The 26,084-nt window shown below is 38.6% G+C and overlaps 1 protein-coding gene across 1 annotated transcript in view; it reads left to right on the top strand.

Moving 5' to 3' along the window:
• The window catches only part of LOC110543640 (OX-2 membrane glycoprotein-like), a 33,437-nt gene extending 8,292 nt beyond the window's left edge, over positions 1-25,145 (top strand). The window contains exons 2-6 of the mRNA XM_060370987.1: positions 727-1,065; positions 2,457-2,753; positions 21,727-21,829; positions 23,238-23,306; positions 24,925-25,145. Coding sequence (XP_060226970.1) covers positions 727-1,065; positions 2,457-2,753; positions 21,727-21,829; positions 23,238-23,301 — 803 coding nt within the window. The 3' untranslated portion in view covers positions 23,302-23,306; positions 24,925-25,145. The remainder of the gene's footprint in view (positions 1-726; positions 1,066-2,456; positions 2,754-21,726; positions 21,830-23,237; positions 23,307-24,924) is intronic.
• Positions 25,146-26,084: the final 939 nt, after the last annotated feature.

Genomic DNA, 26,084 nt, shown 5'->3' with positions numbered 1-26,084 from the left:
TGAAAAACACATACCCATGTCACAAGCATTATTTTAAAGGTTAAATAAATTTCTCAAAAATAAGTTCAAGAGCAGGAATAAAGATATGGTAACCTCCATATATCTACATGTGCATATTTGGAGAGCAGAACTTGGGAATAAATGATGACGAGGGGCAAAGCAGTACAGAAATTGCTGTAGAATCATTGATGGGCAGCTTGTATGTTACTGTTGTTGTTGCTCGTTTGGGATTTCATCTGTACTATTTAACCATTCCCTGAAGGCGAGGACCAAACTACCTATGGAAACAAAAACATTTGTGGTGACATGACTTCTGTTCCCATTTTATTCAACACTGTGAGGCAGGTAACATTAAGCCTATTAATATTAATGGCAATGAAAATACTGAGGTCCAGGAAAGCAAAAGCTTGCTATAAGACTACAGTACTACAGATCAGCTCATGTAAAGTGTGAGCAGAAAACTGACTAATAAACACAGGGTTTTAGTCAACAACAAACTTGTCTCATTCATTTGAGACTTTCATGATGCTTTTGTGCTGATTAGATCCACATTTATTTTGAAAATATTTGCTACAAAGTTGCTTGTAATTTGATCATGAAAATGAAATAAGTGAAAAGCTTATGATATAGTATGAGTAAGGTAAATCAAGGTATGTGGTTGGGTTTTTAGAATGTTCCACAGAAGTATTGAAGTATATGTCACTTAACAATGGGTGTCATTTTCAGAGACATTGCAGATGATAAAACATAAAAATTATGAGACTGCAGTCCTTGGGAGAAACGTGACCATCTTCTGCAACTTGACAAGTCTGTCAAATGTTGAGCAAATCACCTGGCAAAAGATCCAAGGCTCTTTGCCTCAAAATATTGGCACTTACAGTCGCAAATACGGGGAAAAGATCCTCCCACCATATGAAAACAGGCTGCACTGCAAGATCCTGGAACCCAGCGCCTCCTTCATAACTATCCAGGAAGTGACATTTGAAGATGAAGCCTGCTACAAGTGTCTTATGAACACTTTTCCACATGGTAGTCATGGAGAACAAACCTGTCTTAACATTTTAGGTATCTAATGTTATATATAGGTTCCCATAATGGGGGTAGATATCATGGAGTTACAGTTTGTAAGGACATTGTCCAGAGAAAGAAAGTTAGACAAAGAGAAGCTGATGGTGATGAGTCCAAGTTATTTAGACAGGGAAACATAATGCAGCCCTATAAAAATATCTTTTATTTGCTTGAAGTAATTCTCATCTCAGTTGCTTACTACCTTCATCTACTAAACGAAGCCTAGACCTAGAAGCTTCTAGCCTTCATACAATTGTATCTAGGCCTACAATGTTTTTAGCCTCTGGGACTTATTGCTGAGCAGGCTCACTTCTAGTTCTTTCTGAACTCTGGCTGGCTGGCTCAATTCAGTTATTCTAGTTCAAACTCTTCTCCAAGCTGATTGATTCAATCTGGCTTCTCTCAGCTTCGGACTAAATTTCTCTGCTTGGCTTCATACTAACTTTGGCAATATGTTCTGATCTTCTGGCTTCTTCTCATTCTCTGGTTCATTCTGTCTCCCCATGTGTCTATCTCATTCTCTTTCTGTGACCTGTCTCTGTAACTGACCCATTAAACTGCCATGAACTCAACTCCACAGCACTGCCTCTCAACTCACAGCCTCAGCCAAACTGCCACAACAGAACTAATCAGTTCTAATCGGAGATCTTCATGTCTCTGTCTCTTGGGTGCTGGGATTAAAGGTGTGTACCACCACATCTGGATCTAAGCTTTTCTTTTCCTAAAACTTGCTCTATACCAGATGGTTTTGTACTCAGAGATCTGCTTGCCTCTGTCTTCTTGGATTAAAGGCATGTTTGTATTCTAGCCAGAACATTCAGACCTAGTAGGTCTTTGGATATGATCTCTTGCCAGAGGAGCCATGTTCTAGATTAAAACTCCTCTAAAGAGACTAATAGAAATTGTGTGTTCAGGCAGGATTTTTTTTCTTCTTCACATCATTTCTTTACATTATGCTGTCCTGGCTTCCATCAAGAGGAGAAAACCCAAGAAGAGTATTGGAATGTTACTGTGCTATAAGAAAGATATGAGAAAAGAAAGAGACAGCAGACTAGAACAAGGAAAGGTGAAAATGAAGGAAATGAGAGGACTCCAGTCTTCAAAGAAGCAAAATGTCACAAGGCTAGTGAGAACACCAGCATTCCTTATTGTGTAGCTATATGTGTAAAGTGCTGGGATGTGCATGATATAATGCATACTCCATGGAAGTTGAGACCGCAGCCAGTGAACAGAAGAACAGGTACTGGAAGTGTTATGATGTGTGGGGGTAGGAATCTGATACGGCTGTGTTTTCAGCTTTTAGGTGTCATATAAAACACCACTCTTCAACAACAGAGAATTTGGTATAACTTGCTTTTGTATTAATTTTGTTTCCCTCTCTGCCTTAGCTGTATCTGAGTTAGTAACTGAACTCCAGTCTGTTCCTGGCTCTGAAGATCTCCATCATCTTCATTGTTCAGCTGTGGGAAAGCCTGCCCCTGGAATCTCAATTCACCCCTCAGGAGTCATAGTGTCCACAGAAGCGTACACTCTTCAGAACCTCAATACCACAGTGACTGTCACTAAAAGCTACAACATCTCTTTGAAAACTGTGATGTCCTTGGGTCTCCATAACCTGGTTGTGTCCATGACTCACCCCGTAAGACAGGAAGAGAAGATAGTTCCTCTGCCAGTACATCAAGAAAGTGAGTAGATGAGACGCTGAAATCAAGGGGGACAATTGACATGGGGAAAGAGGCTTATTCTGTAAAATACTTGCCAGGAAAGCAAGGAAACCCAAGTTCAATGCCCAGCACCCACGTGAAAATTCTGGCATGGTGTGTGTGTGATGCTGGGGAGGCAAGAATAGACAAATATCTGATGTTCATTAGCCCGCCATCTTAGAATAACCAGGGATAACTGGGAGTGACACAAGTTGGACAACACTTCTTATTGATCTCTGACTTCCATAGTACACACGTTTATACAACACACACACATAAACAGACACAGGCACATATGAAAAAGAGTGCAGAGATATTTATCTTTAAAAATATCTATCTTCAAAAATCTGTTGTAAGAAATAATTGTATAAATCAAGTAATTTTGGTGCTACCCAAGCAAGGGCTGTTAGCTACCCTGATCATGACAGCCAAAGAGGGGTGGTGCCAGCTCATGGTAGGCAAGGGAAGGAGGCAGCTTAGCACAGTGCCTCAGGTGACAGTCCTGACCAGGGATAACGTCCTGGCCTTTGGTGGTGACCCAGGTCTGGGGCATCAGCATAGCCCACGACTATGATAGGACCACAGACCGGGACATGGACCCCAGCAGCAGGATGAGCTCAGATGGCCCCATGGCCCCAGGTGGCAGTGCAGGGCACTCAGGTTAGCACATCCTTCTGTGGTAGCATGGTCCTCAGACATCCACGTGGTCTCTGGTGGCATCCCTCACCACAGACATCTGCTTAGCCTTTGGTGGTAACTTGGGCCACAGACATTGAAACAGACCGTAACTGCAGTAGGATTGTAGACTCAGATATGGACCCTTTGTTGGCAGCTGGAGCCAGGGCCTCACCATGTCCTCATTGGTTACACAGGCTCATCGTATCTGCCTGTTCCTTACTGCTGTTGACTCTCCAGTTCCACCTTTCTCTACAGTGTATAAAACTTGTCTCCCATCCCTCCACTGAACACTCCATCTTTCCCACCTCTCCATCACACACTGGTCCACCTTAATGATGCACACAACAGGGCACTTAGTTGTCTTTCCTTGGACTGCTGTGGTGTGACTGTGTGTTTTAAGTAATATTTCCATAGCACTTTAATTCTTGTTAGGTAGATCTTGTTCTTTTCATAAATTTGGTTTTAGCCACTGACATTTCCTCATTTTTAAATTTAAATTTTAAATTAGTATATGACATGCTAGATAGTGTAATGACATTTTTAAACAAAGTGACATTTTTATCATTTTCCTTCCTCCCAGTTCCTCCACACCCTTTTCACTTCCTGCTTCCTGCCTTAGAGCTTACTGGTTCCCAGGTTTTTTACTTCTTACATAAGTATGTTTCCTTGTGTCCACACTGCTTCTCCTCCCCATCACTGTTACTCTTTCTCAGTCTTTTCAAGGATTTTAGACTTTACTGTTGCTGAAAATATTGCTTATTTTTAGGCCTATGTTTATCATTAACCCACTAAAAATGATAACAGACACTTGATAGATTTTATGATATTTACCTAGGTGGGGAAGGTAACTCCACCTACACTATCTCATATATTCCAGCTCCTCTCCCATGCCATCTGCCCTAACCATTCCTCTCTGGTTAATATATAGATGGAATTTTGTCCATAACTCCACAAATATTTGCTTTTTCTTCATCTGAGTATCTTATTCCATCTACGCCATTCTTGGAGTTCTTCTGCCACTTGGTTTTCTCCCCCAACTAACACCTAGTGGCTTCTTCCTCTTTTCGTCCGTATCTACTTTCCAAGATCCTCTTTTGTCCAGACCATAGAACCTCAGCTCTGCCCACCTCACCTTTGTCCTGCCAAGGATGGCTTTTTATTAGTCAAACAGGAATAATTTCTTAGGCAATGTTTACCACATGGACATGTGTATCTGAGAAAGTGCTTGTCCGGGCTGGGACCTGATCTTGGGAGCCAGTAATTATCACTAAAATACATGGCCCAGACCAACCCCCAACACTTTGCCCACACTTACTCTCGTGTATAATCTTACACAGACAGACACACACACACATACACACAGGATAGAACCCACTTATGAGACTGAATATGGATTTTGTCATTCTGATTTTGTTTTTCCCTTGCTCAATGATGATGCTTTCCATAGCCATCAAATTTTCTCCATACTTCATGATTTTAATGTTATTTACAACTGAATAATGTTATAATGTCTGTACATACCACATTTTTAAGTGATTTTTTTCACCTGTTGATAGACATCTAGTCTGTGAGTGTAACAGCAATAAGCATATGCCCAGGAATGTACAGCTGGGTCACTTGGTAGTTTTATTTTTCATTTCTTGCAGAGCCTCCAAACCAGTTTTTATACTATCTGTATTAATTTGCATCACTACTAGTGGTGAGTCAACATTCCTCTTTTCCCCATATCCCCTTGAACATCTGCTTTCAGGTTTTGGGTTTGTTTGTTTGTTTTTATTAGTTCTCTGATGGGGTGAAGTGGTGTCTCAATGTAGTTTAAATTTGCATTTCCCTGAAGAATGGGAATATTGAGGACTTTAAAAAATACTCACTGGAGGGATTGAAAGATGGTTAAGTGATTAAGAACACTGGTTGCTTAGCCATTCTGATGGGTGTCAGATGAAATCTCAGGGTCGTTTTGATTTGCATCTCTCTGATGGCTAAGGATGTTGAACATTTCTTTAAGTGTTTCTCTGCCATTCTATATTCCTCTACTGAGAATTCTCTGTTTAGCTCCATACCCCATTTTTTTTAATCGGATTGCTTGGTTTGTTGCTTTTTAACTTTTTTATTTCTTTATATATTCTGGATATCAACCCTCTGTCAGATATAGGGTTGGTGAACATTCTTCCCAAATATATCTGGGCACAGGGGTCTTTTATGAGACTGTTTCTCCAACCAAGGACCATGTATGGATATAACCTAGAACCTCTGCTCAGATGTTGCCCATGGTAGCTCAATATCTAAGTGGGTACCCTAATAAGGGGAACAGGGCTGCTTCTGACACTAATTCAATGGCGGGCTCTTTGACCTCCCCCACTTCCCCGAGGGAGGAGCAGCCCTGCTAGGCCACAGAGGAGGACTTTGCAGAAGATACCTGATAAAACAGGGTCAGATGAAAGGGGAGGAGGTCCTCCCATATCAGTGGATTTGGAAAGGGGCAGGGAGGAGATGAGGGAGGGAGGGTGGGATTGGGAGGGAATGAGCGAGTGGGATACAGCAGGGATACAAAGTTAACAAAGTGTAACTAATATTAAAAAAAAATAAAAAATAAATTAAAAAAGAGCACTGGTTGCTCTTGCAAAGGATGGGATTAGATTCTTAGCACCTACATAGCAGTTTATTCTCTTTATATCCCAGCTGTAGCGCCCCCTCCCCCAATTCCCTCCCAATCTCACTCTTCCTTCCTCTTCTCCTCCCATTCCCCTCTCTAAGTCCACTGATAGGGGAGGTCCTCCTCCAGTTCCATCTGACCCTAGCCTATCAGATCTCATCGGAACTGGCTGCATTGTCCTCTTCTGTGGCCTGGCAAGGCAGCTTCCCACCAAGGGGGGGTGGGTGTCAAAGAGCCAGCCACTGAGTTCATGTCTGAGACAGTCCCTGTTCCCCTTACTAGAGAATCCAATTAGAGACTGAGCTACAACTAAGCAGGGGTTCTACGTTATATCTATGAACAATCCTTAGTTGGAGTATCACTCTTAGAAAAGACCCCTGTGCCGAGATATTTTGGTTCTGTTGCTTTCCTTGTGGAGCTCCTGTCCTCTCCAGGTCCCACTATCTCCCCCCTCTTTCATAGGATTCCCTGCACTCTGCCCAATGTTTGGTTACAAGTCTTAGCATCTGCTTTGATACACTGCTAGGCAGAGACTTTCAGAGGCCCTCTCTGATAGGCTCCTGTCCTGTTTCCTGTTTTCTCCTTCTTCCAATGTCCATCCCATTTGTCTTTCTGAGTGAGGACTGATAATCTTACCCAGGAACTTCCTTCTTGCTTAGTTTCTTTAGGTATACAGATTTTAGTATGTTTATCCTATATTACAGGTCTAGAATCCACTTAAAAGTGAGTATATACTATGTGTGTCTTTCTGCTTGTAGGATACCTCACACTGGATGATCTTTTCTAGATCCTACCATTTGACTGAAATTTTCATGATTTCCTTGTTTTTAATTGCTGAGTTTATTCTGTTGTGTAAATGTACCACAATTTCTGTATCCATTCCTCAGTTGAGGGTCATCTGGGTTGTTTCCAGCTTCAGGCTATTATGAATAAAGCTGCTACAAACATGGTTGAGCAAATGTCCTTGTTGTATAGTTGAGCATATTTTGAATATATGCCCAGGAGTGGTATAGCTGGATCTTGAGGAAGCACTATTCCTAATTGTCTGAGAAAGTGCCAGATTGATTTCCAAGTGGTTGTACAAGTTTACATTCCCACCATCAATGGAGGAGGGCTCCCCTTTCTCCACAACCTCGCCAGCATGTGTTGTGTCTTGAGTTTTTGATCTAGCCATTCTGATGGGTGTAAAGTGAAAGCTCAGGGTTATTTTGATTTGAATCTCCCTGATGACTAAGTATGTTGAGCATTTCTTTAAGTGTTTGACTGAGACAATTATAAATAATACAAATTTAATTGACATAAATTCTAGTGAAAGGATAGGAAATGCGAGACTAGGGGCCTACATGTAGCACAGTGCTGGTCACTGATTGGAAGGCATTACATGGAAGGGTGCACCATGAGAACAAACGGGAGCTGGAGATTCCCTGTGCCAGTAATGGTATCACAATGGCTCATTCCCATTATAATGGCCTCAAGCTACTCACAAGGGATGCCACCATGACCTAAGCATATCTTGAAGGTTGTACCTTTTGATATCATTTCATTGTCAATTCAATTTCCTCTTCCTAAATTTGTTTTAAGTTACCATACAAAGTAGTAGGCTACATTATATTATACTTTATATTATTATACTTTATTCTAATTTGTTATACTTTATTCTAATTTGTCTCCCTCCTTCACTGCCCTGTTTCTGTTGTATTTGAGTGTTTTTTTCGCTCAAGTTCTAACACAATGTGCACTAATATCTCACTTGTTTATATTAGACAAGATCTTAGGGTTTCCTAAACTTCTTCATTCAGGGGAAGAGGAGTGGGGATTGAAGCCAGAGGCCTTGTGAATGCTAAGAAAGTACTTAAAAACTGACTTTTCTTTTCTTTCTTTCTTTCTTTCTTTCTTTCTTTCTTTCTTTCTTTCTTTCTTTCTTTCTGATTTTATTGAGTTTTCCCCATTATCCTTGATCTCTTTCTACTCCCTCTGTAGAACTAGTCTAGGTTTCAATTTTCAGTCTTCCTGCCTAAGCCTCCAAAGTAGATTGAATGACAGTCCTGTTCCACTGATCCAGCCTTTCTATAATATCTTCAGTCTGAAGGATGCTATTTTTTTAAAAGTACGTTTGGAGGAACAATGACTCTTACCTCTTCAAAGATGACCAGTATCCAATATTCTCATAGTCCTCCTCATCTCAGGAACATTACACTGAATTCTATTATCCAACATTAAAATCATTACATTACTTTTACCAGAGACTCTAATAGTCACATTTCTGTGGTTACATTTCTTTGTTACTTTCCTTGTAAGGGTCTACATACATAGCTTTTCACTCTTTTAACTTCACGGTTTATGCTTGTTTTTGTTACAGGCTAGACCTTGTCCAGGAGAAATTGCAGACATAAATGGGTCTCCAAGTTTGGCTCATCAGAAGTATACAGGTCAATTACTTTTGATATAGGTACAAAATTAGAGTCATCAGTAAATCCATCATATATATATATGTATATCTTTATATATACACATATATAAGTATATATGTGTATATTTATATATATTTTATTTAAATATATATTAGAATATAATATATTAATATATTACATGGGATATAAATATATAATATAAATATATAACAAATATAGAATATAAATATACAAATATATAAATATACATATATATATATCTTTATGAGTTTTCACCAAAAAGAACCATAGTCTTTTTTCCTTGGCACTTTGAGTTTATGAAGATAGAATTTACCTTATTAAAGTATATGATTTAAAGATTGATGGTATTTTTTAAGTACTTTGCAAAAGTCATTGATGTTTTCCTATAGAACATTTGTACCTCTCTGAAGAAATCAAACATTATTTGTACTTTTGTATTTTTGTGAAAAATTCCTTTTGAGCATATATATACAAGGTTTTACATAAATATGTGTTTTCAGTTCCCTGGTAATAATGCACCCAGAAATGAATTTGTGGGTTATATAGTGAATTTAACATTCATTGTTTTCAAGAACTGCCAGTGGCAAAACTATTTAAAGTTTTTAACAGCCATATAAATCTGTTTAGGTTTTGTTTTCATTCCCTGCCAATACTTGTTATTCTGTTTCCAAAAATGATTATATTAAGCATAGATGTGGATATGAATGATGAGTATCTCATTGTGATACTTCACATTTTTAACCATAACTGTCAAATCCGCATTCTCCACATTAAATAAGCTAAGAAACAAATATATGCCTCATATGTATATTTCATATGAGTGAAATTGTACATAGGAACTTTTGTAGTGAATGTCCCTTCCTCCAAGGAACATTTGATTTTGCTGTGTCTAAGTGTTCATAGTAGGCATAGTTTCCTTTCCCGGGTTAAAAAAAGATAGGAAAGAGGTACAGTGCTTGCTTGCCATGGTCAAAGCTCTGGGTTTGATCTCTAGCACTGGAAAAATGGAAAGAATGAAATAGTTTAGAATATGCCCCAGTCTTAGAAAAGCCAGTGGTCTTTCTACTTAACTCTTATCTCCTGGGATGTAACTACGGAGATTTAACTGAGGTATGTATGGATGTACATCTATGTACATCTATGGATGTAACTGAGGTAGATACCACAGCTCTTTGCCCTGGAAAATATTTACTTTCAACTTTTATTGTTCAATTTGATTGCTGACATTTCTGCTCTGCTTTCAACAGCTCAGTTCTAACTTTGAATTTGGTATTTTTGTTAAGTGAAATCCGTTTCTTTCAGTCTTGTCACCTGGATGCTTCCTCTTGCTAGATCTAGACTGTTATAAACTCTTATGATTTCTTAAATCTTGACTATTTTAAAAAGATTTTAAAAAATAATTTACTCAGATTTTGTTAATATTCACAAAGTTAAGCTTGGGTTCTAACTAATTAGGTCTATTGGAATCAAAGTAACCTTTATTATATAATTTCACACCAACCGTAAGACTGATCTTGTCTACAAATTTTTGTTACCATGTTTATCATCAGTGGCGCTTTCAGCCTCTATTTCCAGCAGTAAGTCTGTTGCTTTCTCTCTTCCTCAGTCTCTAGATCCTCTGGGGAAGTGGTGGAGATGCTGGCTTAATTATTAACTTTCCATTGCTTCCTCCTGAAGAAATGCTATTGCCAGGCTAACATTTGGCTTTATTTTCATAACAAATAAAATATGTACTCCCTGGAAACAAAACAACCTCTGTCCTTTTAAGAAAAGAGTTCTGAGGAATAGGGCAGGGTGATTGCAGAAGGGAGGGTGGGGATGGGAGGAGAGGAGGGAGGGGCCTACGACCCAGAAGTACAATGAATAAACAAACTAATTATTATTATTATTATTATTATTTTAAAGAAAAGAGGCTGAGAAAGGAAGGCAGTGCCCTTGAAACTGTCTTTTTTTCAGGTAGCAACTTCTCAAAGCTGCTGGCAGAGCAGCTCTTCTAAGAAAAACGCTGGTGACCCAAACTACATAGGATCTTCCAGAGCAGATGGCAGGCTGAGCCTGGGCTCCCCACACAGCTACAATGGCCCAGGGAACCCTGCTGGAGCAGAAGAAACCCTGAAGGAAGTTCAGCTAGAGGCACTTCCCAGTGAAGATTAACACTGTGGATCTATAAGGTTTCTTAGCAACCACCTATGGCAGTAGAGTGGGTTCAGCTCATGCTCCTAGGGCAAATGTTGGCCTTTTTTATTTAATTATTTTTTTGATTTATTACATATTATTCACTTTATGTCCCAGCTGTAGCACCCTCCCTCAACCTCTCCCAATCCCGCCCTTCCTTTCTTTTTTCCTTCCTGGCCCTCCCCTAGTCCGAGACTTCCTCCTCCCCTTCCCTCTGACCTTAGCCTATCAGGTCTCATCAGGACTGGCGGCAGTGTCTTCCTCCAAGGCCTGGTAAGGCAGCCACTCTGCCTCCCTCAGGGGGAGGTGATCAAAGGGCCAGCCACTGAGTTCACATCAGGGACAGCCCCTGTTCTACTTACCAGGGAACCCACTTGGAGCCTGAGGTGCCTTGGGCTACATCTGTGTAGGGGTTCTAGGTTATCTCCATGCTTGGCCTTTTAAGAACGAGTCTATGCTTAGATTCATCGCACTTCTCTGAGAACCCAGTACGAAAGCCACTTAGGAAAAAAACTTATCAGGGGCACAGCCGGTACTCTGCCACGGGGCGGGTTCAGAGGTTCATTGAGATCCAGCCCCCAATCTACCCTATCTAGCACTGGGCTGAGCTGTCTCCAGCTACAAAGAAGTGAGCTGAAAACAGTAAAATGGGACCTCGGCAGTGTCCTGATTTGAGCAGCAGAGGGAGACAGAGAACATACAAAAGAAATCCAGCAAGGCAAAACTTCAGACCAGCTAAAAGTTGTTTTAATATTAAAATGGAAAAGGAACTGATTATGAAACATCATAGATAATACAAATACTTTGAAATAGATAATTTTAAAGAAACTAGACACATAAAAATGAAAACCACAGTAACACAGAGCTTTGGGACTTCATGTAATGCTCTTTGAAATGTTTAAAGATAGGAACAAAAGAGAAAGGGATAAATGACCTAACGGAAACTAGCACATTACTTATTAGAATTATTACCACATCATTATTATTTTACCTTAATAATCATATTGCCTTTTTATGCCTTCTCGAAGAAGAGGGCTTTAGAGAAACAGCAGAGGGAGAAAAAAATGAAATATGGAGGCAAGCCTTAGAGAAGACATTTTAAAAAATTAATGAATTAGGATGAAGAAAACACTAGAATGACAGACATCTAAGCACAAAGAGAGGTACGAAAAACGGACACAGGCCATAGAAGGAGAATTTTTAAAATTAATAAGTAAAAATAAATACTAAGGTAGAGCCAGAAGATGAAAATGAAGAATGCCAACCAAAAGCTGTTAGAAAACAACCTTAGCTTATCCAGCTAGTGTACAACAAATGTCAGCAGATGTCAGACAGCCACAAGCTGATGAAGAATATAGGTGGTGCCCTGTGGATGTGCAGGATTTGAGAAAACTTAAGGGAAGTATCACTGATTTTGGAATTCATTCACCTTTTGGACAGGAACTCAATGGCAGGCTCTTTGACCTCCCCACCCCCCCCAAAAGAGGAATAGTCCTGCTAGGCCACAGTGGAGGACTTAGCAGCCAGTCCTGAAGATACCTGATAAAACAAGGTCAGATGGAAGGGGAGGAGGTCCTCCCCAATCAGTGGACTTGGAAAGGGGCAGGGAGGAGATGAGGGAGGGAGGGAGGGAGGGAGGGAGGGAGGGAGGGAGGGAGGGAGGGATTGGGAGGGAATGAGGGAGCGGGATACAGCTGGGATACAGAGTTAATAAAATGTAACTAATAATAAAAAATAAAAAAATATATATAAAAAAATTTTAAAAATGATAACACTGTAAAGAGGTGAGCAGACTTGTAAGGGAAAGATCAGCACCATTAGTGGATGAGTGGATTAGAAATGTGGTTGATATTGGATCTTATTCACATAATATGACCTTAATGGGAAGAGAAATCACTAAAGGTTTTGAGAAAATCCAAACTCTCAAATATCTTAATTGGGGAGAGAAAGGTAATTTCCCAAAGAATTGTAAAGAAAACCAAATTAATTGCAAGAAAGAGCCTATCCCTTTTGCAATATGCAAATGATGTCACAAAGGCTGACACTAGACTAACGAATATAGATCAACAACACACAAATGGAGTAACCCCTTAGGGAGCAGGCCCCTCTTGCAAGCCCCAGTGCCCAACAGCAAACATACTCATTTGCAAAACAATTAACCAACACTGCTCTGGAGACAGACATTAAGAACCCAGATATCAAAGTCAAAGCAACCTCTGTAGATAAAACAAACAAAACCCCGAAAGGACCAAGAAACTAATGTTTTGACAAACTTCCATAGATGATCAGAGGCCAAAACTAAAAATATTTATAAATATTTACAAATGTAACTAGAATCTCTTCAAAGTCTTGGTGTTTAGATTGAGCTCTTCAGTAAGTAGATATCTGATTTCAAGGAGTCAAAACTTTTTCCCAAGTAAAGTATAAAATGGCTTGAATGTACAGGGCGAGAACATCAAATAGGAAAATTAAGGCCATATGTGGCTAATATTGCCATAAATATATGGGAAAGAGATTGATTGCAACAATGGAAAACACACATTAGCAGCCCATCAACTTCAGGGATGAGCCATAAAATAGGTGATGCTCCTGGTTAAAAAAAAAAAAAAAAAAAAAAAAGCAAGTGTTATCAAGGAGAGTCACAGACTGTCCAGGCTTTCTATAAACAAAGCATAGCAGAGGCAGACTCTTCAACATTATATTGAGATGCCATTGCTGACAAAATAGCAACTGCCTTGCCTCTAAGGTAGTTGACTGAACTTGTTTGGATTGAGCAATGGCCTATGACAAAAAAAAAAAAAATTACAAGCACTATAACAACTGGTCCAAAAACAACAACTGGAGGCTTAACAAATAGAAGAGTCTACCATCCCTTGGAATTCTCCTGTATTTGTCACTAAATAGAAATCTGGCAGATGGAGGATGTTGACAGATCCAAGAGCAATTACCAAAGAACAGGAACTCCACAAGGACCAAATATATCTGGGCACAGGGGCTTGTCTGAGATTGATTCTCCAAGCAGAGACCATGCATGGATATAACCTAGAACCCCTGCTCGGATCCGTAGTCCATAGCAGCTCAGTATTCAAGTGGCTTCGCTAATAAGGGGAACAGGGACTGTCTCTGGCATGAACTCTTTGACCTCCCCACCACCACTGTGGGAGGAGCAGCCTAGTTAGGCCACAGAGGAGGACACTGCAGCCAGTCCTGGAGAGACCTGATAAGCTAGGGTCAGAGGGAAGGAGAGGAGGACCTCCCCTATCAGTGGACTTAGAGAGGGGCAGGGAGGGGATGAGGGAGGGAACATGGGATTGGGGGAAAATGAAGGAGGGGCTACAGCTGGGACACAAAGTAAATAAACTGTAATTAATATAAAAAATAAAAATTTAATAAAAAATTTAAAAAATAAAATCATTCAGCCAAAGGGCTCTTTACAGCCTGGAAACCCACAGCCTTTCTTTTTCCTAATACATGGCCTATCATAGTGATTGATTTAAAAAGTTGCTTTTTCCCAACACCCCTTGAAAAATGATAAAGATTAACTTTCACTATGCCCACATGTAACCATGAAAAAACAAGCAAAAGATATCAGCAGAGAGTTTTGCCACAAGGAATATTAAATAGTCCTACTTTGTGTTAATATTTTATACAACAGCCATTAGAAATAATTCACAAGCAATTGCCTCAAACCACAATTTACCATTATATGGATGATATTTGCTGGGTGATTCTAATAGAGATACCTTAGAATATATGTTTGAAGAAGTAAATTTTGTCTTGTTGAGAATTACAAATTGCTCCTGAAAAGCACATAAAAGAGGCTTTATTAATCATGTCTAAGATATAAGGTAAGTCTGCAGGAATTTGACCACAGAAGGTACAAATCAAGAGAGGCCAATTAAGAGCTTTTTAATGATTTTCAAAAATTATTGGGCAATATTAATTGGAAAGGGCCCACAAATGGATTGATTACTCAGGAGCTAAGGAATTCATTTTGACCCTTAAAACATAATACAGATTTAAATAGTACAAAAAAGTTGTCAGATGAAGCTGAAAAGGAATTGACTTTGGTTGAAAAGATATTACAGGGAACACATATAGATCGGATCCAAAGTGAAACTGCATTTTAGTTATTTTACCTTCTACTCATTCTCCTACAGAAATCCTTATGCAAAGAAAAGATTATATCATAGCGTGAGTATTTTTAGCACACACACCAAAGTAAAAAATTAAAAAATATATATAGAAAAGTTTTCTAAATTGATTTTGAAAGGAAAAGTGAGACTTTTTCAACTAACAGGAACAGAGCCATCAGAAATTAACTAATGATGTAGTTGACTCATTATTAACAGAAAATGGACATAGGCAAAGGGCTTGCAGTAATTTTGGGGGGAGAAAAAATTAACAACAAATAAGCAAAAAGCAAGTGACTTCAGTTTATAAAAAGATCTAACTGGATTCGCCCTAATATAGCAAAAGGGATACCAATCTGGAGCCTCTACTTTTGTACTGAGGCAAAGAAATCAGGAAAGATATGATATAAGTCAGAAAAAATAAAGTGGCTCAGAGTCCTTATGATTCAGTTCAAAAATCAGAGTTGTATGTCCTTCTTGTGGTGTTACTGGATTTTCTAGAATCTCTTAATATAGTTACTAATTCTGAATATGCAGAAAAAGTTGTCTTACATATAGAAACTCCTGCTCTTGTTCAGAAGTGATTCAGAATTAATGAATTAATTAATGAATGATTCAGAATTAACTTCACTGTTGGTTCAACTACAAGTTGATAAGAAATAGAAAATATCCAATGTATATAACACATATCAAATTTCATACAGATATACTAGCCATCCAGCCCAAGGTAATGATGAAATTGATCAGCTGTTAATAGGAAATGTGCTAGAAGCTTTAACGTTTCATAAGAAACACCAGGTTAACATCAAAGGTTTAAAAATAGATGGAAGGAAATGTGTTACACTGGAGAAGAGGCTTTGCCTATGGTACAACAGGAAAAGAGAAATTGCCTATTCCATCCAGATTAATAAAAATCAGAAATGACCAGGGGAGATTTCCTGACAATTTTGGCTGAAGGCAGGAAGAAACAAATCAAGAAGACAAACAAAACAGGTACCATGTGTTGATGATCCCACTACATGGGAACAGCTCTGATACTGGTTGAGACATGAAAACAAATGTCTCTGCATAGCCAATAAATCTTGTTGGTTACAGAATCCTCAGGCCTTATCAGGCCATCCTTTCATATGGCATAGATTAAAAATTGGTATTACACTTTGGTATATAAACCAGATTGACTTATAAAGAAAGACAGATGCTTTTTGCCTGCTCACACAAAGAGGAGAAAATAATTTTAAGATAAATTGTGCACACTTACATTCCATATATGTGTCTATGAAAAATTGTATACTACCTATGAATGTGCATATGTTTATAGGACAAAAGGACCAGACATCAATATAGTTGGAGCCACCATAGCTGGTTTCATGCTGAAGGGTGCTGAGATGGTAACATGTTTGTTCCAGCATCCTGCTTGATCCAATCATAGACTACTTCAGTGGCTGTGTTCTTAAAAATCTACACCCAGAACAACTTAAAATGGCTAGTTAAATCATCCAGCATCACAGATTGTACCAGTCCACACTTCAAATAAGCCTGTGCTTTCACAGCACACAGAGTCAGAGTCTAGAATGTAGGCTTAAAGTTCTCAAACTCCTATTTTATTTAAGGTCTTTTTTATTTCTATTTTTAATTTAATTAATTTTTATAAGTTACAGTTTATTCACTTTGTATCCCATCTGTAGCCCCCTCTTTCATCCCTCCTCAATCTCACTCTTTTCCCTTATCTGCAACCATACCCCACCCCAAGTCTACTGATATGGAAGGTCCTCCTTCCCTTCCCTCTGACCCTAGCCTAACAGGTCTCATCATGACTGGTTGCAGTATCTTCCACTGTGGCTTGGTAAGGCTGTTCCCCATCAGGGAGAAACGATCAAAGAGCCAGCCACTGAGTTCATGTCAGAGACAGTCCCTGTTTCCATTACTATGGAACCCACTTGGACACTGAACTGCCATGGGCTACATCTGTGCAGGGGTTCTAGGATATCTCCATGCATGGTCTTTGATTGGATTATCAGTCTCAGAAAAGACCCCTGGGCCCAGATGTTTTGGTTCTCTTGTTCTCCTTGTAGAGCTCCTATCCTCTCCAGGTCTTTCTATATCCCCTTTCTTTCATAAGATTCCCTGCACTCTGCCCAGGGGTATGAGGCTCAGCATCTTCTTTGATACCCTGATGGGCAGAGTCTTTCAGAGGCCCTCTGTGATAGGCTCCTGTTGCTTGTTTTCTCCCTCTTCCAATGTCTAACCCATTGGCCTTTATGAGTGAGGCTTGATCATGTTACCTTGGGTCCTCCTTCTTTCTTAGCTTCTTTAGGTGTACAGACTTTTCTAGGTTTATCCTATATTATAGGTCTAATATCCACTTGTAAGTGAGTATATACCATGTATGTCTTTCTGCTTTTGGGATACCTCACTCAGGATGATCTTTTCTAGATCCCACTATTTGCCTGAAAGTTTCATGGTTTCCTTGTTTTTAATTGCTGAATAGTATTCCATTGTGTAAATGTACCACAAATTTCTGTACCCATTCCTCTGTTGAGAGACAACTGGGTTGTTTCCAGGTTCTGGTGATTACAAATAAAGCTACTATGAACATGATTGAGTTGAGCAAATGTCCCTTGTTGTATACTTGAGCAAATTCGGATATATGCCTAGGAGTGTTTTAGCTGGTTCTTGAAAAGCACTATTTCTAATTGTCTGAGAAAGCACCAAATTGATTTCCAAAGTAGTTGTACAAGTTTATATTACCACCAGCAGTGGAGGAGGGTTCCCTTTTCCAAATCCTCTCTAGCATGTATTGTCACTTGAGTTTTTGATCTGATGGGTATAAGGTGAAATCTCAGGATAGTTTTGATTAGCATCTCCCTGAAAACTAAGGACATAGAGCATTTCTTTAAGTGTGTCTCTACCATTTGATATTCTTCTATTGAGAATTCTCTGTTTAGCTCAGTACCCCATTTTAAAATTGGATTACTTGATTTGTTGCTGTGTACCTTATTGAGTTCTTTATATAGTCTGGATATCAGTCCTCGGTCAGATATAGGGTTGGTGAAGAACCTTTCCCAGTCTGTAGGCTGTCGTTTTGTTCCGACGACAGTGTCATTTGCTTTATAAAAGCTTTTCAGTTTCATGAGGTCCCATTTATTGATTGTTGATCTTAGAACCTGTGCTGTTGGTGTTCTGTTCAGGAAGTTGTCTCCTTGCCAATGAGTTCAAGGATCTTTCCCAATTTTTCTTCTAACAGATTTAGTGTGTCTGGTTTTATGGTAAGGTCTTTGATCCACTTGGACTTTAGTTTTTGCAGGGTGATAAGTATGGATCTATTTGCATTTTTCTACATGTACACATTCACTTAGACCAACACCCTTTGTTGAAGATGCTGTCTTTTTTTTCATTCTACGCTTTTGGCTTCTTTATCAAAAATCAAGTATCCATAGGTCTGTGGGTTTATATCTGGGTCTTCTATTTGATTCCATTGATCCACCATTCTCTTTCTATGCCAGTACCATGCAATTTTTATTACTATTGCTGTGTAGTACAGCTTGAGATTAAGGATGGAGATACCTCCAGACCATCTGTTGTTGTACAGTATTGTTTTGGCAATTTTGTTTTTGTTTGTTTCTTTGTTTTTCCATATGAAGTTGAGAATTTTTTTTCAAGGACTGTAAAGAATTGTGTTGGTGTTTTCCTTTGTTTTTAAGGAACAGAACTAAAAAACTGCTCTTTAGTTTTACTTTCTATGTAAGTTCTCACTAGATTGCTGTAATTCTGACAATAATTGGTACACCATTTGTTGTTGATTTTAATATTTACTATTGATTTATCTTTTAGTTAAACAGCTGTTGTTCCTAAACCAGCTGTATACCTAAATCACCACACAGAGACTAGGATTTATTTAATTAACTTAGAGCACAATGCTGGACAATGATTACTCCATCTTAAACCTCCAAGCCAGCATAGTTTCTTCCCATTCAGACTTCCCATATTATCCTTGCTTTTAGTCATATCTTAGGTCTGGTTCATCTCTCCTTATGGTTCCAAGTCCTGTCCTGCCCTATCTTTCCTCTCCATCTCCCCCCACTTGCATTCTTCTCCTCCTCTCTGGTCCAGGATGTCCCACCCTATTATCTCCTTTGCACAGCTTGGCTGGTTGTTTTATTGAAATTACAGAGAACAGATGGTAGTATGTTTCCATATACTTGAGATAGGTGATGCTTAGAATAAACACTACAACGCAATGTGTGAACCAGATAGTAGGGTAGAGAAATCAACATTTGAATAAACAAGGATAAATTGTATACATTCCATAATAATGTAAACTGTACAACCACTTTGGAACTCAATCTGGTGCTTTCTCAGACAATTAGGAATAGTGCTTCCTCAAGATCCAGCTATATCACTCCAAGGCCTATATCCAAAAGATGCTCAAGTACACAACAAGGATATTTGCTCAACGATGTTTGTAGCAGCTTTATTCGTAATAGCCAGAACCTGAAAACAACCCAAATGTCCATCAAAGGAAGAATGGATACAGAAATTGTGGGACATTTACACATGGAATACTACTCAGCAATTAAAAACAAGGAAATCATGAAATTTGCAGGCAAATGGTGGGATTTAAAAAAGATCATCCTGAGTAAGGTATCCCAGGAGCAGAAAGACACACATGGTATATACTCACTTATAAGTGGATACTAGACCTATAAGATAGGATAAACATACTAAAATCTGTATACCTAAAGAAGATAAACAAGAAAGAGGACCCAGGGTAAGATGATCAATCTTCACTTAGTGGACATTGGAAGTAGGAGAAAACAAGTAACAGGACAGAGGCTTACCACAGAGGACCTCTGAAAGACTCTGCCTAGCAGTGTATCAAAGCAGATGCTGAGACTCATAACCAAACTTTGGGCAGAGTTCAGGGAATCATATGAAAGAAGGGGGAATTAGTATGACCTGGAAAGGACAGGAGCTCCACAAGGACCAAATATATCAGGGCACAGGGGTCTTTTATGAAACTGTTTCTCCAACCAAGGACCATGTATGGATATAACTTAGAACCACTGCTCAGATGTAGCCCATGGTACCTCAGTATCCAAGTAGGTACCATAGTAAGGGGAATAGGGACTATTCCTGACATAAACTCAATGGCTGGCTCTTTAACCCCCTCTCCCCCAGGGAGGAGCAGCCTTGCTAGGCCACAGAGGAGGACACTGAAGCCAGTTCTGAAGATACCTGATAAGGTAGGGTCAGATGGAAGGGGAAGAGGACCTCCCCTATTAGTGGACTTGGAAAGGGGCAGGTAGGAGATGAGGGAGGGAGGGTAGGATTGGGAGGAAATGAGGGAGGGGGCTATGGCTGGGATACAAAGTAAATAACCTGTGATTAATACAAAAAATATTAAAAAAAGGAAAAAAAGAAAAAATTTAAAACATAATTAAATAAAAAAAGAACATTATACCAAATAAAACATTTTCTTTGAATTCCTTCATGGATTTTTTTCTTCTTTTGAGAAGCAAGTTTTTAATTTAAAATTTCTTTTCTCAACATAAAATGAAAATTATTCATTGTATGAATTGTTATATACCTGACAATTTCATACAGGTATATGATGCATTTTTATTCCTTTGTGTTATCTTTCACTTTCTTATCTCCCTTTCTTTATCTCCCTCCCATTCTGATCATCTCATCTCCATGCCTCTTCTCCCTGCTACTCACTAACCTAGGCTTATGACTTTTATTCTGACTTCTTTGTGATCCCCTAAGTCTAACCAAGCAATATCCACTCGAGAACGTGGGGTCAGCCATGGGTGGAGACACAGCTAAAAGCAAGGTAGACCACTTTCCTTGGACGTATTAATAAGAAATAGTTCAGCAGTCAAGGGTGAGGATCCCTAAGTCCCTGTTCTACCCAACCTTGGCTGATGATGGGCTAAAATTTGTTCTTTCAAAGGTTTTCCTTAATTTACTCATTTTAAAGATGTTACATCTTTTCAAGTGTATCTGGAAATATCTTGAAAGTCTTCAGTCATTTTCTGTTTCATTATTTGTCATCATCCTTTGCCTTAGCAGCTCATTATTCTGTTCATGTTACATGTTTTCTAAGTCTGTTTCCTCACAAGTTGCTGGCACTGAAGACCATGTCAACAATCTTGCTGTTTCTCATTTTAAAGTTTTTTATTATGCTATTTTTAAGAGCCTCATAAAAGGTAGAGGTTAGTTTTTGTGTTGTGTTTGTTTTTTGAAAATGAAGTTGGCTAGCTCCTTTCTCTGGTCAATTCTTCCAATGCAAACAACTTGATTACATGAATTAAATACTGTAAGTTTCTTTAAATCTATTGGCTGAAACATTATGGTCAATTTTAATTATTTATTAAAATTCAGGTATCAATATAAAATAATTTCTCATTTCTGAATTATGTTCTTCCTTGCTTGTTTTTATGTTAAATATAGGGATGTGAAATCCTGTTTCTGGCAAAATTCCATGTGCAGTTTTTCTGTTTTCTTGTAATTGTCTTCAGAAAAGGGTTTATATTTCAGCAAAAAATTCTCTATGTTCAATCTCCTCCATCTATCTAAAATGGCTATGTAGTATCTTATTGAAAAAGAATAGTAAACACTAGATATAACTGCATCTGTGCAGTCAAAGGTAAAGCCATTGTTGCTTTGCTAAACAGCTTGAACTTTCCTAATTATACTTAAAGGAAGAAGAAACTGCTATATAGGATCTTACTTTTCATTCCACGGTAATGAGAAAGTATCTTATAGAGTAAATTTGAATGTCAATTAAGCAGCAAGAAGTTAAAGAAGTTTACAAATTAAAAGCTCCAAGACAGCAATACAGTATAACCAGAAAATAATATGTTTTGGTTTTTGTTTTTCAGGTACCAAGGATCCTTGTTTAAATTGGATGATAACTGCAATTGTATTCATCATTCCATATATCATCTTTGGAGCTGTTTTCTCTATTAATTTCAAAAGGAAAAGGTAAGCTATTATGATATATGATGTGGCAGAGAAGCTAGATGCTATAGAGATAATTGTAAATATTTTCAAAAATTCCAGGTGTTCTGGAAAAATCTATCCTTCATGAAGAGAGTAGTGAAGGAAAACTTGTTTCTACATGTTGGACAGTTTTTAACATAGGATGGTTTAAAAAGTAGATTACTGGCAAGCATTTTATATTTAAAGTGAACTGAGTGCACTGTTTTATTTTAGAAAGAAAAAAATAGGTTTTTTTTATTTTATGTGTATGTGGATTTTGTCTTTATGTTTCTGTGTGCTACGTGTGTGTCTGGTGCCTGTGGAGGCAGGAAGAGGGTGTAAAAATCAAGTTATAGGCAGTTATGAAACCTCCATATGGGTGCTGGGAACTGAACCAGAGTCCTCTGAACAAGCAGCAAATTCTCTTAACTCCTGAGCTATCTCTCCAGCCCAGGTTTAAGATTCTTTATTGAGGATAAATTTTCAAAGAAGAAAGTAGAAGGCCCAGGACAATAGAGATGAGGGAGAAAGATGTAGAGACTAGAAGCCTGAGATAGGTCCAAATGAGGTATAATGTGAAACGGAAACCTTACTTTTAGGATTAATATAACAAAACACCCACCCATTTAACCAGTGGACAGCAATGCATGATAGGAAGGTAAATTGAAATAAGATACTAGGCAGTGACAGTAAAAAGTATAGACATAATTGGTAGCATGTGATTTATTTTTGCTGTCATTATATATTAACTTTAAAAAATATTTGAGGATTTTGTTCTATAACATCTCAACCCAAGGAAATGTATAAACCAAAGAAACTTGAAGCTGGGTGCTAGTGGCACATGCACTCAGGGAGGCAGAGGCAAGTGGATCACTGTGAGTTTTAAGGCCAGCCTGGTCTACAAAGCGAGTACAGGACAGCCAAGACTAGACAGAGAAACCCTGTCTCAACAAACAAACAAACAAAAACAAAACAAACAAAAAAATCCAAGCCAAAACAAACAAACAAGAAAATGAACTTGAGGAACTGATCTATAATCCAGGGGCCTCTCTCACTGGGATGTGGAAGAGCTGCCTTAGAAGACAAGAATGAAGGGGCATTTTGAAGAGACTGCTACACTAGTCAAGATGACAGAGGTCTAGACTCAACAGATAGAAAAGAGGAGTAGGAATTAAAGCTACATTCAGGGTGGTAAGATTTCCTGAGTGACAGGTATGGAGAAAGAGTATGATGAAGGACTTATCTTATTCAAGGTAAGCATTTAGTATTTAAAAAATATCTTGGGCAAATATGTAAAAGAATAGAGGAATAAAAACTTGCACGGAGAATTAAGAATTCTGTTTTTTGTTTTTTTTGTTTTTTGTTTTTTGTTTTTTTTCACTTTCTAATGCAGTTTTCTAATATCTCACAGACCAAAACAATTATGTTTACGGAAGCAGGATGAGAGGAGCCAGGAACACCACACGCTTTCCTGACAGTTGTGAGCTCCTTCAACATTGAATTCTGTTTTAAATATTGTCATTTTTAAGTGCCTGTATACATGAGAGAGTATGTTAAGTATCCACATGTATAAACCTGAGATTTGTGGAACAGATGATAATTTTGGAATATAGAGAATATGATCACCATGGAGACAGATCACAAATTATTGCTTTCACAACTTTAAAGTAAAAAAAAAAATAGGCAGGATCTAGTAATTTGGCCTGATTTTTGGGGGTATTTATGTATGAATCTTCCAAATACTAATTGACAGCCTGCTTTTAAAATGTGCTGCCATGATGGGAAGTTCTGTAACAATGACAGGAGAACCATACTACAATCCACAGACTCAAAGAAGCTAAGTAACAAGGAGGACCCAAGGGAGGGTATCACAGTGTCACTCAGAAGAGGAAATAGAATAGACAGCAGAAGTGGATGAAGAGAGGGAACTGGGTAGGAGATGGAATGGGGAGGGAGACAAGGATGGAGATCAGATGTGGGGAGAACAGGCATAGGAGGTGAGAGGGCTGGGAACAAGAAGGGAAACTTGAGTTGGGGGAATGTCTCTGTCAAGCTGGAGGCCTTCAACAGGAGAGGCTCCTGGGAGATAATGGGTGTGACTCTAGCTGAGACTCCTAACGAGGGTGTCAAGGGACATGAAGGCTGGTTACCATCTCCTAGCCAGGCAGGACTAGTGGAAGGAGGGGAACAACAACCCACCAACAAAATCTGTGATCCAAAAATTACCCTGCCAACAAGAAGTGCAGGGAAAATGAGGGAACAAAGATTGAGGGAAAGTCCGAACATTAAGTGTCAAGAGAATAGTAAGGTCAGAGAACAAGTCTGAAACATCAACACAGAAGCCTAACCCACTATCAACACGGGTGCCCACTCCACCGTCAAGAGAGAATGAGAACTTAGTGAGCTAACACCGTCAGACAGAGATATAATTTTTTCCTGTCGCTACATCTTTAAATTTAATAAGTTTTAAAAATTTGTTCATACAGTGACTAGCAGCAATTGTCGTTTTAGAAATAGGTAGAGACAAGTATTCTTTTCAATATGAAATTTTATTCCAGGAAGCGGTAATTTAAGTGAGGTTTTATTTCTGCTAATGTCTTCACATTTTGAACTTAAAATTAATTTAACTGATACATAATAATTATGTTGGAGTGGTATAATTAGGTCTTCAGGTAGAGATATTCCCAATTTTCTGAGAAAGGGCTAGATTGATTTCCAAAGTGGTTGTACAATTTTTTAGTACCACCAGCAATGGAGGAGTGTTCCCCTTTCTCTTAGCCAGCATGTGCTCTCACTTGAGATTTTGAATTTAGCCATTCTAATAGGTGTAAGATGGAATCTCAGAGCCCTTTTGATTTGTATTTCCCTTACGACTAAGGAAGCTGAGCATTTCTTTAAGTGCTTCTAGGCCATTTGAGATTCCGCTGTTGAAAATTCTGTGTTTAGTTCTGTGCCCCATTTTTTAATTGGGTTATTTTGTTTGTTGGTGTTTGATGACTTGAGTTCATTATATATTTTGGATATTTTCCCTTTGTCAGATGTAGCGTTGGTGAAGAACTTTCCCTAATATGCAGAATGTTGTTTTATTCTATTGACAGTGTCCTTTTCTGTACAGAAGCTTTTTAATTGCAAGAGATCCCATTTATTAATTATTGATCTTGGAGCCTAAGCTGTTGACTGCAAGGGACAAGAACTCGCTGGCTTTTTGATGACTTCCTCCTGGCGAGGCTGCCTTGCTGGGCCACAGGTGAAGAGGACATGCTCAGCCCTGCTGCAACTTGATGAGCTGAGGTGAAAGGGAGCTCCCCTTTCCTGAGAAACAGGCTAAGGGGGGATGAGGAAGGGAGGGGAGGACTGGGGGGGGAGGAGGGATGGGGCTACAACTAGTATGTAAAGTGATTAAAAAATTTAAAAAATAAAGTAAATTTACTTCCACCAAAAATTATGTATAATAATTATGGAGTAAAAAGCATATTTTAATAGCAGGTAAAAACATGTCCGTTTACTCAGACACTTACCATTTCTTTAGGCCCAAAACTTTTCAAATCTTTTCTGCAAAGTTTTAAAAATATATAGAATATTGTCATTATTTAAAATTACCCTACTGTGCAGTAGCAAAAAACGTCTCATTTCTACCTATCTATAACTTAGTCCTTTGAACAACCTCTCCTCATCCCTCCTACCCTCTACTAACCCAGCCTCTAATCATGACATTCTATTCTCAACTCCATAACATGACTTATCTGGATCAGATAATGTAGTATTTTTCTCTATGTACCTGTATTTATTTATTTATTTATTTTACTTAACATGGATTAACCCCAAGTTCCATTCATCTTATTATAAATGGCAGAATTTTCTTTTTATGGCCAAATAATATTCACACAGGTGTGTGTATCATATTGTCGACTCATCAGTTCTAAACAGGTAGTTGCGTTATTTCTCATCTTTTGTGAACAGTGCTACAGAGAGCATGGAAGTCGAGATGTCTCCTCAACATTTTCAACATACGGATTTCTTTTCCTTTTAGATATATGCCTAGTAATGGGATAGCTTGAACATATAGCAGTTTTGTTTTTAACTTTTTGAGAACCCTTTATATGGTTTTCCATAGTGGCCATACTAATTTACATTTCACCTACTGTCTGTGCGGATTCCCTTCTCCATATGCACACACCACTTTTCTTTGGTGTTTTTAAAATAAATATAAGTACGGGGTAAGCTGCTACCTTCTGGTGGTTTTCATTTGCTTTTCCCT

The sequence above is a fragment of the Meriones unguiculatus genome, chromosome 17 (assembly GCF_030254825.1).
Source record: "Meriones unguiculatus strain TT.TT164.6M chromosome 17, Bangor_MerUng_6.1, whole genome shotgun sequence".
Taxonomy (NCBI): Eukaryota; Metazoa; Chordata; class Mammalia; order Rodentia; family Muridae; genus Meriones; species Meriones unguiculatus.
This window is presented reverse-complemented; position numbering and strand designations above follow the sequence as displayed.